The 20,374-nt window shown below is 35.8% G+C and overlaps 1 protein-coding gene across 1 annotated transcript; it reads left to right on the forward strand.

Moving 5' to 3' along the window:
- The first annotated feature begins 6,984 nt into the window (after window positions 1-6,984).
- On the forward strand, window positions 6,985-13,311 carry LOC136208269 (protein ALTERED PHOSPHATE STARVATION RESPONSE 1). The gene is made up of 4 exons (XM_065999077.1): window positions 6,985-8,039; window positions 8,132-8,307; window positions 9,503-9,726; window positions 12,220-13,311. The coding sequence occupies exons 1-4, from the start codon at window positions 7,316-7,318 to the stop codon at window positions 13,001-13,003; spliced, it is 1,908 nt and encodes a 635-aa protein (XP_065855149.1). The 5' UTR covers window positions 6,985-7,315; the 3' UTR covers window positions 13,004-13,311.
- Window positions 13,312-20,374: the final 7,063 nt, after the last annotated feature.

The raw sequence follows: 20,374 nt of genomic DNA on the forward strand, positions 1-20,374 counted from the left end.
TATAATTGCGATTTAATCTATTTAAATAAAATTAATTTATAGAATTAATACTTCATTAAAAAAAATAATTAATGAGCAAAAACATTTCCACTCTCCTTTTATATGCATATATATTTTGACATTCTCTCTTATTTTAGAAATAAAAAAAAATGAGAGAAAGATATTTCTCTCCTAATTTTCTTTTTCATCCCTTTATTTTTGTTTTCTATTCCCTTGTTTGTTTCGTGTTCTTGCTTTCGAAATTCAAGAATATATAATTATTAGAAAATATTAATGAAATCAAAGAAGTGATACATGTGAGCGTGATTGATATTGTATACAATGAAAGAATGAAGAACAAATTGATTGAATGTCTTGATGAGATATTACGGGATGAAAATATGGAAACTCATGACCTTAAGCTGATTCAATTGGATATACATGTTATTGTGGCCTAATGAATAATTGAATTCGAATACTTTAGTGATCATGAAATTTCATCAAGCAAAATGATTATCATGAAGATAAGTTTGTGTCTAATTATTATGAATTTGTTTTTTATGTAATTGAAGTTTTTTTAATGCAAATGTTAAATGTATATATACAACATCTTGAATTGATAAAGTCTCTCCATGTGCAACATTAGAAAAATATTGATTGTAATAGTTTGTAGCATAATAAATTGATGTTGCGCCCATTTCAATATAGATTGTAATTGTTTTGTATCGTAGATATAATGTTAAATTTTAATTGTAATTTGATTTAATTTTTGTTTTTTACTACATTCTAATATATTTCTTAATTAATCTTATATTTCTATAATTTTAATGAATTCCAATTAGAAAAAAATATGAAAATGTATATATTAGAATTACTAAAAAAAATACAAATCATTAACTTTTTTAAAAATAAATAAATCATCCCCTTTAATTTTTTTTTGGTAGAAACAGGAAAGGAAAAACAAACAAACAAAGAAAACTAACCCGGGATTAGCCTAGGCAGGCTGACCCCAATCCTATCCTCTAAAAGAAGAGACGAAAGAAAGATGGGAGGAACAGAAAGGGTAGAAACACCTAACATCCCCTCATGCCCAGCTGCCGCCAAGCGATCAGCAACCCGGTTCTGTTCCCTATAGATGTGGCTGAACTTTAAGAACTCAAAGGAAGGGTGAAGCCTTAAAATAGCTTTGATAAGATTTTGGCTGTTAAGACAAATAGCCTGGTTATCAGAAATCCTGTTGATCGCCTCTAAGTTATCAGATTCCACAGATAACCTCTTAAAACCTAGGCTAATGGCAAGCTTGATACCCGAGAGAATACCCCAAAGTTCCGCCGAAAAGGATGAACCCATCCCCAGGTTATGGGTAAACCCAGCCAGCCAGGTGCCACCCGCATCACGAAGAACTCCTCCGACAGCAATTTTGCCATTGCTAAGGTAGGAACCATCCGTATTCAGCTTCACTACCCATTCTCTCGGCTTGCTCCAACCAACGAGGTGGAACTCTCTTTTCTGGGTAGATCTGACAAGGGGATCCCCTTTGAAGCTCTCAGTAATAATAGAGAGTTTTTTCGAGAAGAAATCAAGTAAGTCAGGAATAAAGGACAGTTTTATCAGCAAAGATCTCCTCGTTCCTCCACTTCCAAATTTGGTGACAGATGGTAACAAAGAAAATGTCACCGTGCTCCATGTTAGCCAATAATTTCCCACTAGCACCATTAGAGAACCAGTCAAACTCAGAATGAGCCATGAAGGAAGGGAGGGTGTGGTGAGGGAGAATCTTCTTCCAAACCTCTTTACTCTTAGGGCAATCCCTCAGAGCATGGCACAAAGTTTCAACATGGCCTCTGCATCTACTGCAGGCTCCTGAATCCGCCAAGTGCCGTCTGTGCCTATCCGAGTTAGTGAGCAACCTGTTCTTGACTCCCAGCCACAGGAAACTCCTAATAAGGTAAGGGATTTTAAGGGCCCAAATGGATTTCCAAATATCCGAGAGAGGATCGGCCCTGTTAGGGGTAAAAGCTTCATAGGCTGACTTACAAGAATAAGCGCCATTGTTTGTCAGGGCCCAGCAATGCCTGTCCTTGTCTTCCTCTTGATTACTAATCTTAACTCCTCTAATTCTAAGGAGGGTCTCCAGGCTAAAGAAGGTATCAAACTTAGACCAGATCCAGTATCCCTCTGAGTCCACCACATCGGCAACTTTCCAGTTACGGATGTTACTAGGCGGGGGGGGGGGGGGGGGGGGGGAGCTACACACTTCTATAAGCTGTTTGTCACCAATCCAAGTATCATACCAGAAACTGATGGACTTACCATTACCCACCTCCAGGCCAACCCCCGTGCAGAACTCAGCAAACACAGCGCTAAGCCCTTTCCAGAGGAAGGAACAACTGACAACTCTCTCCTTAGGGCCACCAAAAATTTTGTCTTTCCGATACTTGCCACAGAGAAGACGAACACAAAGGGAGGATGGGAATTGCCACATTCTCCAGAGAAGCTTCATTAAAAAGACTTTATTGTTGTCCTTAGCTTGCCTGATGCCCAGACCCCCCCTGCTTTTCGGCTGGCAGACCTCCTTCCAAGGGACCAGGTGAATCTTTTTCCCTTCTCCAGACTCTCCCCAAAGGAAGCGCCGGTTAATCTTATCAAGCTCGTTGAGAACCGACTCAGGGAGTCTACAGGCTTGCATGATATAGTTCGGAGCCGTGCAGTTGACAGACTGGATTAAAGTAAGACGGCCTGCTAGGAAAAGAGAATTAGCTTTCCAACTAGCACACAAACCGTTAGTATTGTCCAAAGTATCTTTAAAAGAGGCTTTGGAGACCCTGTCGCTGTGAAGAGGGACCTCAAGATACTTCCCCAAAGAGTGAGTCAGGGGAATGCCGGAGAGATCACTAAGCCTTCTGCATATGCCATTGTCCATGTTCTTAGAGCAAAGCATCCGAGATTTTTGGATATTAATCTTCTGGCCAGAAGCATCACAGAAGCAATTAAGGATATCCATCACCACACCAATTTGCTCCTCATTACCTTCCACGAAAAGCATCACATCATCAGCGAAGAACAAATGGGTAATAGGAGGGCAATGTTTGTTGATGGATACAGGGTGGAGAATCCCCTTGCTCACCGCCTCTTGGATCAGGTGCGACAATCTTTCCATAGCAATAACAAAAAGGAAGGGGCTCATAGGATCTCCTTGGCGAATTCCCCTGGAGGGAGAGAACTCATCAGACATGTCTCCATTAATCATAACCTGGAAAACAGGAGAGGAAATGCAATTCTCAATTAATTTCCTCCAGCTCTCCGGGATACCAGCTTTCATCAAACTATCCAGAAGAAAGCTCCAGTTTAAACGATCATAAGCTTTCTCCAGATCCAGTTTGAGAGCCACGATCCCTTTCCTTCCTTTCTTCATCTTTATGTAATGGACCACCTCCTGGGCAATAACAACATTATCCATCATTTGCCTGCCAGGAACAAAACTCCCTTGATTCTGGCTTATAATATCCGAAAAGATCCGCCAGATTCTATTAGCCACAATCTTAGTGATAGCTTTGTATAGCACATTGCAAAGACTGATAGGCCTCATCTGAAGAAAGGAGGAAGGCTTATCAACTTTTGGGATCAGAACTAGGAGGGTTTTATTAACCAGCCTAATATCATTGGAACCACCAAAAACACCAAAAACAAAACTGTAAATGCCCTCCTTCACAGTATCCCAGTGTTTATGGTAGAAACTAGCAGGGATACCATCGATCCCAGGAGCCTTAGTAGAACCGATACTGGAGAAAGCCAGATCAATTTCTTTCAGGTCAATAGGGTGGAAAGCTTCCTTAATAACATCCTCCCCCAACCTAGGAAAGGAGATCCTAGAGTGGGCACTCTTCAAGTCCACCGCTTCCTCTTTAAAAAGGTCTTTGTAGAAATCAAGGGCAAGACGTCGAATATCTTCCTCCTCAAATGTCCAATCACCATTGGAGTCTTTGATAGCATCGATCCTATTCCTCTGTCTCCTAATAATCGTTGAAAGGTGGAAAAACCTGGTGTTCGGGTCCCCGTCCTTTATCCAAGCCTTCCTAGATTTCTGGAACCAAAGAAGCTCTTCCTGTCTAAGCACTGCTTCCAACTCGTTTTGGAGAGATCTAAGATGACAATTCAGACTGTGGTCGAAGCGGACCTCCAAACAACGTTGAATGCCTTCCATCCTTCTCAAAAGTTTGTTTTTCCTTCTGATAATGTGGCCAAAGATGTTTTTATTCCATCCTACCACATTCCTCCTGAACCCCTCAGCGGCAAGGAGAACATCAGAGTGAGGTTGCCAATTGTTTTTAACAAAATTCTTAAACTCAGGATGTGAATCCCAAACAACAAGATACCTAAAAGGTCTATTCCCTTTAAGCCGATTACATTTAACCAGCTTAATGAGGATAGGGCAATGGTCAGAATGACGGAAAGGGAGATTAAGCACATTGACCTCGGGAAATCTATAGATTGCAGCAACATTAGCGTAAACCTTGTCTAACCGAACAAACACACTATTCCTTTTCCAGGTAAACTTGTGACCAGCGGCTCCCAGGTCCGACAGCCCGCATAAATCCATACTCTGCTTGTGATTAAGGCACCGGTTCACATAATGATCACCCCCCTCCTCTTTGATCACTCATAAGGGCAATGTCATTAAAGTCCCCAGCCACCAACCAAGCATCAACCATGCTAGTACTAATAGAGTACAGGATCTCCCACAGCCTTCTCCGGTTAGTCAAAACAGGATCGACATAAACAAAGGTGACAAAGAAAGGTTTATTACCAGGGTAACACACCTTACTATGGATGAATTGACTGTCCATACTAATAATGTCAATATTAACTTGACCTGGCTTCCAAAAGAGCCAAATCCCCCCCTGCCCGACCAGTAGCCTCCGATCTGACACAACTCCAATTCTTAAACTTTCTAACCACTTCATCTGCTTTGGAACCACTAACCTTGGTTTCCAGAAGAGCAAAACAAGAAGGATTAAATTGCTTAATAAGATCATTAACATGGATGCGGGTTGCCTTGCTCGCCGCACCTCTAACATTCCAAACAAAAAAGTCCCCTTTAATTAATCTTTTATAACAAAATTAATCAATTTTTATTTTCAAAATTGATTTAATTTGATTTGAATTATTAATAAAAAAATAATAATTTAAAATATATATAATATAAAATTATTTATTTATTTATCTAAATTATTGAAACATTTCATATCTTTTGCATCACATTTCATATCTTTTGCATCCAGTTACGTTCACATGGACCATGATGACTACGTAAATTTGGCCATTCACCGTTAGATCTAGGCGGATTAAATATAAGTCTTAGGATATTTTGAATCTCCACCTTAGGATTTTAATCCGCCTAAATCTAATGGTGAATGATCAAATTTACGTGGTCATCAGGGTCCATGTGAACACAACTGCTTTTGCATCACATGAATTCTCCACTAGTTTAATAATGGGATAATTACTAATCTGACCCAATCAAGGACCCCAATTTACATATCTAACCCACCTTACCTCAAAGTTACCAAATTAGACACTTTCACCCATTTTGGACAAAACTAACCTTAGTTCTATTTGATGAATCGATCGATCGATCTTCTTCTTCTTCTTCTTCTTCCTCCTCCTCCGCTTCATCCGCTTCTTGTTCTTCTTCTTCTTCGTTTCAACTTATTCATCTTCTTCAATTTCTTATACCAATCGTTAACGATTTTTGAGATTTTTGACATATTATGTTCAATTTCCCGTACAAATGGTATATTTTTTGCTTATACGCTTGCTTTTCTCGTTGGTTTTGCCTCTTTCTTCATCTTTAATGGTATCGTTTCAATTTCCTCTATTTTCCATAATTTTATTTTCATTTTCGTCCATTGTTGTCGCATTTGTGACGAAATTGTCGCATTTCGTCGCAAATGCGACAAGAACTGTCGCATTTGTTAATGCGACAACTCTTGTCGCATTTGTGACGAAATGCGACAGTTCTTGTCGCATTTGCGACGAAATGCGACAGTTCTTGTCGCATTTGTGACGAAATGCGACAATTTCGTCACAAATGCGACAGCAATGGAGGAAAATGGAAAAAATTATGGAAAAATAGAGGAAATTGAAACGATACCATTACAGATGATGAAAGAGGGAAAACCAATGAGAAAAACAAGCGTATAAGCCAAAAATATACCATTTGTACGGGAAATTGAACATAATATGTCAAAAATCTCAAAAATCGCTAACGATTGGTATCAGAAATTGAAGAAGATGAACTGAAGAAGAAGTTGAAACAGAGAAGAAGAAGAAGAACAAGAAGAAGAAGAAGAAGAAGAAGAAGAAGAAGCGGATGAAGCGGAGGAGAAGGATGAGGAGGAAGAAGAAGAAGAAGAAGATCGATTCATCAAATAGAACTAAGGTTAGTTTTGTCCAAAATGGGTGAAAATGTCTAATTTGGTAACTTTGAGGCAAGGTGAGTTAGATATGTAAATTGGGATCCTTGATTGGGTCAAATTAGTAATTATCCCTTTAATAATTAAAATACTATTTTAAAAGAAAAAATTATTATTTATAAGTGATCCTTGCCAAATCAGAAGTGTTTAAGCTAGTCCTTCTCACCAAAAAAAAAAAAATGTTTAAAGAGAGTCAAATAGATTGATGTCAACTGTTACGCACCGTATTGAAACTGTACTCATAACTCACGAGCGTTTCTTATTTTTAAGTTGAATCAATCCAATTGCCATATTAAGCTCTTTTTGTGCCGTTGAAGTCTGAAATGACGCAAATACCCTCCAGTCCTTTTCCCTTTTCCAGATTCGACAATTTGTAGCAAACACATCATCCTCCCTGACTACCAACATTTGTCATTTGGCATTGTGTGCTGTGTGCTTGCATGTTCAAAGGCATTTAGTAAATTAAATTAATCAAAAGGCTATTTTCGTCACCTAAATTTTCAAATATAAAATTACTTTGGCTCTCTGCCCAATACTCCATTGTCTCTCCACTCTCAGTCTCTCTAGTCCCTTTCCATTCTCCTCCTCCTCCGCCACATCACCACCACCCATTAATTACCTCATCCGCCACTGGTTTTTCCGATCAGAGTCCAAACAGCTATACCTATGTATGTGAGAAACAGAAACCGCCATTGATGAAAGCTGAAGAAATAAAAGCAAAAATGCTTTCACCAAAGTAAAGAAACACGAATTCCGAAACCCCAAAATCGAATTAAAAATTTAAAAGTTCATCTGTTGCTTTCCGAAAAGCAATTTTATTTAAATTCAGGTCTTCGGAAACGAAGAAGACGAAGAAGACGATGGGGTGCTGTTATTCGAGATTAGAAAGGGAAGAAATGGTGTCAAGATGCAAAGCGAGAAAGAGGTATATGAAACAATTAGTTAAAGCTAGACAAGCAGTCTCAGCATCACATACAATGTACCTCCGTTCATTGCGTAGCACTGGATCAGCGCTCCTTCAGTTCTCCAACGCAGAAGCAAATCTCCACCTCCACCACAACCACAGCCACCGGCATCATCTGCCACCGGTTTTACCATCGCCACCTCCATTACCACCAACACCGCCGCCTCCACCTCCACCAATGAGTCCAAGCTCCGACACATGGTCGACATCGATAACCGCTTCTCCAGCTCTCCCTCCGCCGCCACCTCCTCCTCCGCCTCCTCAGTCATCTAGTTGGGATTTTTGGGATCCTTTTGTGCCGCCGCCTCCTTCAGCTTCAAGGTCTGAGGAAGAATGGGAGGATGTGACTACAACTACGGTGTCTGAGGTGGCAGTCACAGCTACCGGAACGGCAGCTAGCCTTACTGCGCCGCCGTCAGTTATGAGTGGATTTTCTAAAGAGACGACTGGTAGTGTGAGTGGAAGTGAACTTGCTATGGTGGTTTCAAGGAACAGTAAAGATCTAATTGAGATTGTGAAGGAAGTTGATGAGTATTTTCTTAAGGCCGCGGATGGTGGATTTCAGCTTTCTTTGCTTTTAGAAGTTCCTAACCCTAGTTTTTCTGCTCAAAACAAAGGAGGTAAATTTAAATTGTTTTTCTCGACATTTTTCTTGAGTGTTTGGTTGCTGAGAAAACTCAAGAAAGTTTTTGTTTTCTTTTGTAATTTTCAGGTAAAGTTTACGATCATGGCTGCAATTTGACAAATCCGTCATTGTGGACCTGGAATTCCAGTCAAAAGATGAATGGATTTGGGAAAATGTGTGACGGAAATAATGTAGGAGGTAGCCATTGTTCAACTGTGGAGAGGCTATATGCATGGGAGAAAAAACTATTCCAAGAAGTTAAGGTTGGTAGATCTAATTGGGCTAATTAAATTCATAATTAATCAATAATTAATTTATTGAGATTAGGGCTGTCATCGAGCCGAGTCATGGTCTGCTCATGTTCATGTGAGCAGAAAATTAACGAGCTCGAGCTCAATTCTCATCACTGTTGTTCGCGAGCAGCTCCTAATTCATAATCTAAGCTCGTAAACAATTTAGATGCTGACTTATTGCTAAATTCAAATATATCTAATATCTAATAAATAATAGTGCTTTTCAAAAAAAAAAAGTCTTGAACCACAACCAGACTTATCTATTATTTGGTTTCATTTGGCTCTTCGCTAATCCCAATTGGTAAAATTTCAATTTAGATGGAGACTGAACTGAACAAAACCTTTGTCTTATTTGGAAAATCATTTGGTTCTCTACGTTAGACCTTCCAGAATCCTACTATTTTAATTATTAAATGGGGTCACACTACACGTGTCAAAATATGAACAAATATGAACGGTGGATCTTCCAAGTGACATGAAAAAAACCGGATGCTTAATATAATATTTTGTTCCATTGACACTGCCATGTGGCAATATGTTGACATTTTGACTTGATAGATGATATTTTGACATTTTGACTTTTGACTTGATAGGTGATATTTTGACTTGATAGATTTTAATTTAGAGTTTTTTTTTTATTTTTTTTAAATTTAATTAATTATTTCCATTGTAAGACATCTAAAAAACTATAATACATGACGCGTGTCAAATCCAGTTGTTAAAATATTACAATGTGTCACGGCATAACAATTCTATCATCAAATTGGGTGAAATTTCACCAATTTAAACAAGCCTAAATAACATCATTTTGGATAGGTTAATGGCGAAATAATGTTGTAAGCCCAATAATAATACTAACACAATTAAACTATGTACTTTTGCGTCTGAAACCTACAAAACTAAAGTTTCTTCATAAGCTTTTATAATCGAGTCTGTTCATGAACATTATAATCAAACTTGTTCAAACCCTGCAACTGAGCTTGCCTGTGAACTTTCGAGCCGAGTTTCGCTATGCTAAAGCTCGGTTTGTTTATAAAACGAGCCTCAACACCACTCGTTTATAAATTGACCTGTTATCGAGCTACTCAGCTCATTTACGGTCCTAATTGAGATCTTAAAATGAAGATAAGATGAATAATGGTATGGCTTAATTTATAAAATGTAGGATGCAGAGAGCATAAAGATAGAGCATGAGAAGAAGGTGGGAATAGTGAGGAAGCTAGAAGTAAAGAGAGGTGATTATGTGAAGACAGAAAAGACAAAGAAAGAAGTAGAGAAATTAGAATCAGAAATGACAGTAGCTGCACAAGCAATTGAGACTACTTCTGCTGAAATCATCAAATTGAGAGAAACTGAACTGTTTCCTCAACTTATTGACCTTGTAAAAGGGTTAGTATCTCTTCTTCTTTCTGACTTCTATTTTTGATAATCAATTCAATTTTTTCACGTGATTTCACTTTCCATTTCTAGGAGGCCTAGTGGATACATTATTATTGTCCTTCCATATAATTAATACAATGCCCCCACTCTATAGTATTGTTGTGCAAGTGCATGCCCATAGTTTCCTTATTTTGCTACTGCTTTTGCTTCATGCGGTACTGTAGTTTTGCAATTTTTGTTTTGGGACTTTGGAGAAATTTTAAGTCCAGATAATGGTACGTGAAAGCAATTTTAGGCCTGAGTAATAGAACTTCGACTCTTACCCGAGTCTAGAGGGAGAGGCAAGGAGCACAGGGTGGCAGCGTGCTTGGCAGCTAGGAACCACCCTGCCCACCCCTCCTTCATATATACGGGGTGTTGATTGCAGCCCCAACTGATAAAGGATTGAGCTTTTTTTCTCAACCTAGGACATCAAATGGTGTCGTTTTGGCCTAAGTAGGGTCAAGATATCTTTTTTTTTTTTTTTTTTTTAGTGCAGCCCTTATTTTTTGCACCCTCTCCACAACTTTCTGAGCCCAAAATAGCTTCATGTTGAAAATGTTGAGTATAGAATTTTACGGGTAAATTACACCCGTGGCATTGAACTTTACCAATTTTCGTGGTAAGGCCACTTAACTTCAAAATGTAAGCCACTGAACTTTACACTTTATTACACCCGTGACCACTAAACTTCAATCAACGACTCAAAATGGCCTCAAAATAAAAAAAAAAAAAAATTCAAGAATCAATGATATTATGAGCAAGTTTAATTCTTGATTTTTTTTGTTTTGAGGTTATTTAGGTGTTGTTTGGTTAGTAGAGAAACCATGGATTTTTAGAGACAGAAAACTCCAAAATTGGTGATTTTGAAAAATAAAAAGTATGGTTTCATGGTAAATGTCGTTGTGAACAATTTTAATTCTTGAAGATTTTTGGTGTTAGCTAAAGTTTAGTAGTCACGGGTGTAGTAAAATGTAAAGTTCAGTGGTCATACCGTGAAAATCGGTAAAGTTCAGTGCCCATAGGTGTAATTTACCCAAAATTTTACTAGGAAGAGGTAGAGGTATGTTTGCAATAGCTCCACGTTGGAAACATTGATTGAGGATGAACTTTTACTATTTCGTCAGTGTATTTGTATTTCTTCAAAAAAACAAATTTGGACTTTGTCCATTTTCTTTTTACTTCATGGATTGAGACAAATTTAAAAATTTATATTTGGCTGTTGAAAGCAGGATTACTCATGAATAAAATCTAATTACAATGGTGGGTCAAATATAAATAATTCTGGGACATGAGTGTCTCCTAAAGAAAAAAGTCAATTTTCTATAGCTTTGACTGCTTTTTACAGGATTCTTCTTCACTTCCCTCTCTTCACTTTAGTTTCAAAGGTACTATCACTTATGCAAGGACCCGCTAGTGAATGAATGAGTTGGACCCTCAATTCAGGATTCTTCTTCACTTCCCTCTCTTCACTTTAGTTTCAAAGGTACTATCACTTATGCAAGGACCCGCTAGTGAATGAATGAGTTGGACCCTCAATTCACTTTTAAACATGTGTATTGTGATCCCACTTAATAAATAAAATAGTGGGGTTTCTTATAATATTTGTGGGTAAATGTTCCACATGTCATAATATGTATGAAAAGTCATCCATTTGACATGAAGAACATAGTGATTCTAATAATTTCCCTAATCTTGAGGTTAGTGTTCTAAAAATCCGCGTAGGTCGCATTCTAGGTGGAGATTTTCACAGCACCGTACTGATTTTCTCAAATCGGACTGTATAAACCGATTTTTTTGCCATTTGGACTGATCCAGGTGAACCTAAGGGATCCTTTAAAAAAATTGGTCATCGAGATTTATGTCAGTTTTTTCAATTTTAAATAAAATATTAAATAACCTAAAACTAGAAAAAAAAAACCTAAAATTATCATAATCTTATTTTGGAAGATATTAATATTATCTTATTTTTTAAGATATTAATATTATTTTATCTTTGAAGATATTAATACTATTTTGTTGGCAAACTTTTATTTTTTTAAGGACACTAATATAATAAATATTAAAATATATATATATATATATATTATTTTAGATCTTTTATATTTTAATTTTACATAGTATAATTCATATTTTAATTGTATTTATAAAAAAAATACAAATCCGATTAATTTTTCCGAGTAATTTCGGAGGCTTTGTCCCCTGACTAGCGCCTCTACAAAAGTTATGACTTTCTTTGAGTTCATACTTAACAACACTTTTCTTGATTAATTTGTCTTACTTGAGGAGACAATATTTTGACTTTCTTGATTACATTGTTTTTGGTAGTCATGTCGTGGGGTGGGCCAGATATATGATTTTGATGTCATCTAGGAAATATAAATATATGTGCCAACCTTTTTTCTGTAAATTATTTCTATTGATTTGATGCATTAAATATGAAGTACCAAATTGGATTTGCAGATTGATGTGTATGTGGAGAAGCATGTATGAGGCACACCAGGTCCAAACACACATAGTTCAGCAGCTCAAGTATCTCAACACCATTCCGTCTACAGAACCGACGTCTGAGATTCACCGTCAGTACACTCTTCAGCTCGAACTCGAGGTTCAGCAATGGCATCAATCATTCTGCAACCTCGTCAAAGCTCAGCGCGATTATATTCAGTCCCTCACCGGCTGGCTTCGTCTCAGTCTTTTCCAGTTCAGCAAAAACCCTCTTTCGAGACCGTGTCAGGAGTCTCAAATTTACTCGCTTTGCGAAGAATGGCATCATGCTGTTGATCGGATTCCGGACAAAGTAGCATCCGAAGGAATTAAGAGCTTCCTCACTGTTATACATGCCATTGTAGTTCAACAAGGAGAAGAGCATAAGCAAAAGAAGAAAGCAGAATCAGCATTCAAGGAGTTTGAGAAAAAGGCAGGCGAGCTTCGGTCGCTTGAAAGCAAGTACGGACCTTGCTCAATGCCTGATGGTAACACGAGAGGCAAAAGCAAGGATCCTGTGACGGAGAAGCGAAATAAGGTTGAAATATTGAGAGCTAAGGCGGAGGAGGAGAAAAATAAGCATGAAAAATCAGTGAGCATAACGAGAGCGATGACACTTAATAATCTGCAGATGGGGTTTCCGCATGTTTTTCAGGCGATCGTTGGATTTTCGAGCGTGTGTATGCAAGCGTTCGAATCGGTATACAACCAAGCGAAAGGTAGTGAACCAGCTAAGGAGGTGAAAAGGATATTACAATGACTTCAGATTTCCCTGTATATAGATTGACATCCTATTTGCAAACTCCGGCCCCGACCGAGTGGTTGGGGAAAATTAGTCATGGCAGGCAGGCTGCAAGAATGGTTCCGAAACTCCTCCGGCTCCGGCCTAGAAATTTTGATTGATGTTGTTTTATGCCATCCTTGTTCTGCCTTGTGAATGTGTAATTTTTTTCTGTTTTCCTTAGAAGTACAATGTTTTTCTTTAGAAGTATAAAGTTAATGTTTCTGTTGAAGAATGTTGGATCATTTTGAATCAAGTCAAGAAAAAAGAAAAGAAAGTGCATTTGATCTCTATTATATTTGCCTTATTTTTCTTTTAGTGATGATTAAATCAAAATCATTCTCAATAGATGTTTCTTTGTGATTGGCATAATATCCATTTGAGTCTCTAAACTAAAGCTTGAAAATCAATTAGTATCTTAAACTATCAAAATCACTAATTAGGTCCTTAAAGTAAGTAAAAATCATTAATCGAGTCCCCATCTTAAGTAAAAATCATCAATTGAGTCATCATCGAAAGTTATTCGATTAAACAATTTCAAACTCTTTTCCCTAAATCTATTTTGAACCAACACAACGATCATTACAGTCCATACCAAGTAGTTACAGTTTCTATTATATTTGCCCTTTTTTCTTTTAATGATGATTAAATCAAAATCATTCTCAATAGATGTTTCTTTGGGATTGGCATAATATCCATTTGGATCTCCAAACTAAAGCTTGAAAATCAATTAGTACCTTAAACTATCAAAATCACCAATTATGTCCCTAAAGTAAGTAAAAATCATTAATCGAGTTCCCATCTTAAGTAAAAATCATCAATTGAGTCATCATCGAAGTTATTCGATTGAACAGTTTCAAACTCTCTTCCCTAAATCTATTTTGAACCAACACAAAGATTATTACAGTCCATACCAAGTAGTTACAGTTTCTAATTTTAGAATATCATACAGACTCAATTGATGATTTTCCTTAGTTCAAGGATATAATTGATAATTTTGATAGTTTAAGATCTTAATTAACTTTGAAGTTTTAGGCCTTGTTTGATAAAGCACTTAATTACTTAAATTAAAATATTAAGCACTTAGTTAATTTAAGCGCGTTTGATAACGGTTGTGTTTCTCCACCACTTAAATTAACTAATTAAGTTAAAAATCACTTATTTTGACAAGTCAAAATATTTAACTTAATAGTTTAAGTTAAACATTATCAACAAATATTTTTATAAAAGTTAAATCATTCAATACTTTCAGCACTTATAATATTCAACACTTAACATTAGAGGAGTGAAGATTAGCAATCAAGAGGAGACCCTTCTTAACATTAGAGGAGTGAAGATTAGCAATCAAGAGGAGGATAAGGATAGACATTGCTGGCCTTGACGAATAATGATACTTATTCTTGTAAATCGGCCTATGAAGCTTTTACCCCTAATAGGGCTTATCCTCCCTTGGAGATTTGGAAGTCCATATGGTCCCTCAAGATCCCTTACCGTATCAGGAGCTTCCTTTGGCTGGGTATCAAAGACAGGCTCCTTACGAATGCGGATAGGCACAGAAGGCACTTGACTGAGTCTAGTGCCTGTAGTAGATGCAGAGGCAATGTGGAAACCTTGTGCCATGCCTTGAGGGATTGCCCAAATAGTAAGAAGATATGGGAAGGGATCCTCCCTCATCACATCCTCCCTTCCTTCATGGTCTTTTCTGAAAGGGACTGGTTCTCTCAAGGAGCCAAGGGGAACTTGCTGGCCAACATGGAGCACGGTGCCATCCTCTTTGCTATTACTTGTCACCAAATCTGGAAGTGGAGGAATGAAGAATTATTTGCGGGTAAGGCTGTCCTTATTCCTGATTTACTGTTTTTCTTCTCGAAGAAGCTCTTTGTTATTACTCAAAGCTTTGAAAGAGATTCCCTTGTTCGCCCCTCCCCGGATAAAGAGATCCTGCTAGTTGGCTGGAGTAAGCCTAGAGAAGGGTTTGCTAAGTTGAATACTGATGGCTCCTGCCTTAGCAATGGCAGAATTGCTGCTGGAGGAGTTCTTCGGGATGCTGGTGGCAATTGGATGGCGGGGTTTACCCATAACTTGGGGACGGGCTCCTCCTTTTCTGCGGAGCTCTGGGGTATCTTGTTAGGTATTAAACTCGCCATTCGCATGGGTGTTAAAAAGCTCTCGGTGGAATCTGATAATCTGGAGGCTATTAACAGGATTTCAGATAGCCAGGCTGTTTGTCTGAAGAGCCAGAATCTCATCAAAGCTATTTTGAGGCTTCGTCCTGCCTTTGAGTATCTTAATTTCTCCCCTAAAAGCAAAACCGCGTGGCGGATCGCTTAGCAGCTGCTGGGCATGGGAGAATGTTAGGTGTTTCTACCCTCTCTGTTCCTCCTTCTTTTCTTTTGCCTTCTCTTCTAGAGGATAGGATTGGGGTCAGCCTTCCTAGACTGATCCCGGTGTAGGTTTTTTGTTGGTTTTGTTTTTTTCCTTTCATTTCTTACCAAAAAAAAAAATATTCAACACTTAAAATTCAGTACTTATTTTTTCAGCACTTAATTTTCAGTTTTATCAAACAGCACCTTAGTTTAGGAATTAAAATGAGTGATTCAATCAAAATTCATATATTGTTGCATATTTTTTAACACTAGTCAAATAATGCCCTCAGTTAAAAGACCTTATGCTCGTAGAGAGATGTGTATCCGTTTTTATAATAGAGGACGTATACTTTAAATTAGGAGTGTATAATGAATTAATTTGTAGCACTTGAATTACAAAATAACCTAAACCATTAAAATAAACAATTCATGGCTATTTATAAATTTTTTTCTTTAAAAAAATTGAAAAAATGAATTTAACTAATGGTGTTATTTTGGGGTAAAATACACTCATGGCTACTTTATCTATTTTCATTATGATGGTATGGTCTCTAAACTTTTAAAACGTAAAAACTTTGTAATATAAAAGGTTACACTAAATTATATTCATTGTTTATTTTGATTTCATTTTTGAGAAATTAACTTTTCTCTCCTTATTTTACCACTCCTTTTCTTATTTCTCTTTCTCTCTGTTTTAGAGCTTCTTATCGATTCTTTTTTTGCTTTTTCGAGCGCGATTTTAATTTTGTTTAATTTGCAAACACTTCAATAACTGTTCCTCGGTGCGATGAAACTAACTTCAAGTCCAAGTGATTTATATCGAACAAATTGAGTGTGATTTATGACGGTGGGAAATTCAAATCCTGAATTGAAACTATTAACCGCTAAATTTAACTTATAAATGGTATCCATTGGTTCTGTTAACCAATTTTTTCGGTTCGGTTTCCCGATTTTGGGTTTAAGTAATGGTTTGGTCGATTTTTTTGTCCACCCCTATTCACAAAAATACCAATATTATTTTTTAATAACTATTTATAAATAATATTTATAATGAATATAAATACATAAATATATTTATAATTATTATAAATATATGTCTTAATAATATATTCATCTTAATATTATAATAATTATACATTTATTTTTTAAAATTTGGTATTATAAATATAAAGATAGAGTCCAAATTTGTCTTTATTATATTTTAGAAAATAAAGATTTACTATTATTAAGGTATGAAATGATAAATATAAACTGAATGATTTATTTTATTTGATTTGTTATTTAACTGTCACAACGAATTTTCAAACATCAATTATCTAAAATATTTATTGTGCTATATCTATAAATAGGCTACTAAAATACAAATAAGTTAATCCCAAAAAATTGCCTAAAATATTTATATTTTTTTTAGTTGTGTGCAATGCATTTACATTAAACAAAGGAAAATTACATTAAAGACAAAGAAAAACTCTCAACCCATCCCACCCATGTGATTCGAACCCACATTTACATTTTTATTGACACAATTATTAAAAACTTGCTAAAATATACAAAATTGTTTCAATTTAATAACAAACTTATTTTAAAGGTTTGGTTTGGTAGTCAAATTAGGGCCGATCCTAACATTTTATGGACCTTAGGTGAAATAAGAGATAAGTGGTTTTTAATAAATAAAAATTCTACTTAAAAATTTAAAATAGAAATTTGAACTCATTTTAGATCTAAAATATCATATTACTCGATCCACTTCTAGGCCTGAATGCATATTATACCTACATTTATAATAAAAAATTTTACTACATATATAGGGATAGCAACGGGTAGTATACCCGCGGGTACCCGGCACTACCCGACCCTAATGGGACTATTCGTATCCTGTATAAAACGGTATGAGACGGGTATGAGATCAAAACCATTACCCGTTAGGGTAATGGGACGGGTATGAGAATACCCCCTAGGGTACCCGGTACCCGTTACCCGTCATAAATTTTTATATATTAATAAATATAATTGTTTTTAGATGTAAGACGTGAGATTTGAACTCCAATCTTTATGTTTTTTAACCATTGAGTGATACCACTAAACTATTTTATTCTTATTAATTAAGATTCAATTTGTTCAATTTTTAGATAGATGATTTATTAAATTTATACTTTGTTAAATTTGTAATATTTTTGTTTTATTTATTGATTCTTAATAGGTAAGGCTACCCGCGGATACCCGCGAATTAAATGGAACTAGTATGGAATGAAAAACGTATACCCGTTAGGGTAATGGGACGAGTACGAGTAATTAAAAAATAAAAGAGTAAGAGTTTGGGATTGGCATTACCTGCGGGTACCCTACCCATTACCATCCCTATACATATATAGTAAAAAGGATACTGGACTCCTTTTGGCCTCGGATTCTAAGCGGTGCACTCCTGACTCATGCCCAAAACCGATTCTAAGTCAAATAACATAACAGTCAAACCATCATAATATTGTCTGCCAAGTAAGAGTAAAATTAAGGGAAATTTACAATGGAACTAAATTTTTAAAAATGATCTATAATTAACATGTAATAATTTAAATTATATCAAATTAAATCAACCACTCTTTTTTCTCTCGTAAGTTTCGGATTTTAATATATATATATATAATATATATTTAATGTTTTTAGATATACTCGTATTTTTTAACTATAGTGTGTAACATTTTTATTATGATAAAATTAACATTTTGATATATTGTGGATTAAATTTCCAATATTAATTAAATTATAAATATTAAATTACATTAAAAATCAGATTTTGAGTTTTATTTACAATTATAAAAGTAGTTTATTATTATATGATTTTAAATTTTAAAATATCAGAATATCGTAACTTTTTTTTGTCAAATTTTCAATTAATCAGTTGTTGGAATTTTTTTTTTTTAAAAACTCATCAAATTTAACATTTAAATAAATTTATTTAAAAATTTGAGATACTTTTAAATAATTTGTCAATCCTAACTATTGTGTAATTTATGCTATTTTAAATTATAAATATAACTATTACCATTCATGATTTCTGTATAAAAAGCCCAATTAATTTTGATTGAAACAGTAAGGAATAAAAGGGAAAATTCTAGGGTCAAATACATGAATATCATAATTAAACATAAAATTATAACTAAGTCATATCATCAAACTTAATTTTTAATATATCATTATTTTTTTTTTTTTAAAAGTTGTGCGCAATGCACTTATATTAAAGAAATGAAGATTACATTAAAGAGAAAGGAAAAAACCCTCAACCCACCCCACCCGGATGTGATTCGAACCCATGACCTCTAGGGTCATAGGTAAGCTCTCAACCAACAGGCTAAGAGCTTCACCACGAAAAGAAGCAAATGTTTTAACCATCTCATCTACCTTTAAACAATAAAAGAATATATATCATTATTCTCTATATATTATGATTTTACATTATAATTTAAAAAATTTAGACTACAATTCATAAATTATAAATCTTAGAAAATATATTTTAGATTTCTAATTTATAAATTCCAATCTTTAAGATATATTAAAGTACTGATTTTACTAGTTTGACATAATTTAAAATTATAACTTGATATAGTTGTAAATAGTTTCTAAAATATGAATTTCTGTGTAATTTTCCCAAAATTTTTCTATGATTTCGCACTAAGAGGCCAATTGAAAGAATTAACGGGTGCTATATACCGCAATTGTTTTTTCATCCACCGCACTCTTTTGACATTTATGCCCTTTTCATTTTATTTTTTTTAAAAACTCATTTTTTTTTTATCTTTCTCTCCCAAGCCTAAAATCCCGAATTTGACGAAAATGGATCCGAGTATTCCCAAAGACCATGATTTCGAACACGAAGTAATCTTACAATATAAATTTAAATTAAAAATTCGTTTTTTAAATTTTGATTTTTTTTTTTAAGAAATAAGCCTAAACGGATGCGCCACCCAGTTCCACCATACGGTGGAACGAGCGCGGAACCCAGTTCCACCTTACGGTGGAACGGGTGCGCCATTGGACAGTATGGCCGACGTCGTTGCCACCACGGGCGGAACGAACAGTTCGTCCGTTCCGCCCGTGGTGGCAACGGCGTCGGAGTTCCGTTTAGGTAAAAAAAAACGGGTTCCGCCTCCGATTTTGGAGGCGGAACTCGTGATTTCGGACATATTTTTTTAAAAAAAACTTATCGGAAGATTCATTAAGCCGTTTCCCCTTCCTTTCTTTGACAGTATGTTGTTTTAGATCGAGTTTTATGAAAAGCTTCAAAAGCTAGAGAAGATTTGAGAGTTTTTGGTTATTGGTTTGAAATTATGAGGAGGGCATAAATGTCAAAAGAATACGGTAGAAAGTATAACTTTTGCGGTATATAGCAATACCGTTGAAAATTTGAAACACGGTTTTCTCTGTAATTTACTAGTGTACAAAATCCTGGTGGTTTCCCGAGCACACCAAATGAACTTTGCCGCCATAATATCTCCTCCTCCAATTTTCGCAGTTTGTTTTAAAAGAAATGATCCACTCACTCTCTTAGCGTTTGTTTGGGAGTTTGGAGGTTAATGGAGGTGAGAGTTAAAGGAGGTAATGGAAAGGAAGGGAAGTGATGGAATGGAAAGTTAAAAATTAACTTGTTTGGGAGTTTATAGGATGTAAATGGGGTTAAATGTTTAACCTTATTTGAGAGTTTAAATATGGAGAGGAATGAGGTTAAATTTACTCTGCAGAGACAAGAAATTTTAAAAAAAATTACGTTACTCCCATTAACCCCCAATTTGGAGGTTAGAGGAAGTAAGCATTTAACCCCATTAACCTCCATTTACTTTCAAAAATTAAGTCCCAAACAAGGTTAGCTTAATACTTAACCTTCCATTACTCCCATTTACTCTCATTAACCTCCTCCTCCCAAACAAGGCTTAGGCTTTGATTGGATGAAAGGTTTTAAAGGATAATTAAAGGGTGGGTAGAAAAGAGTAGA

This window comes from Euphorbia lathyris, chromosome 10 (genome assembly GCF_963576675.1).
Source record: "Euphorbia lathyris chromosome 10, ddEupLath1.1, whole genome shotgun sequence".
Lineage (NCBI taxonomy): Eukaryota > Viridiplantae > Streptophyta > Magnoliopsida > Malpighiales > Euphorbiaceae > Euphorbia > Euphorbia lathyris.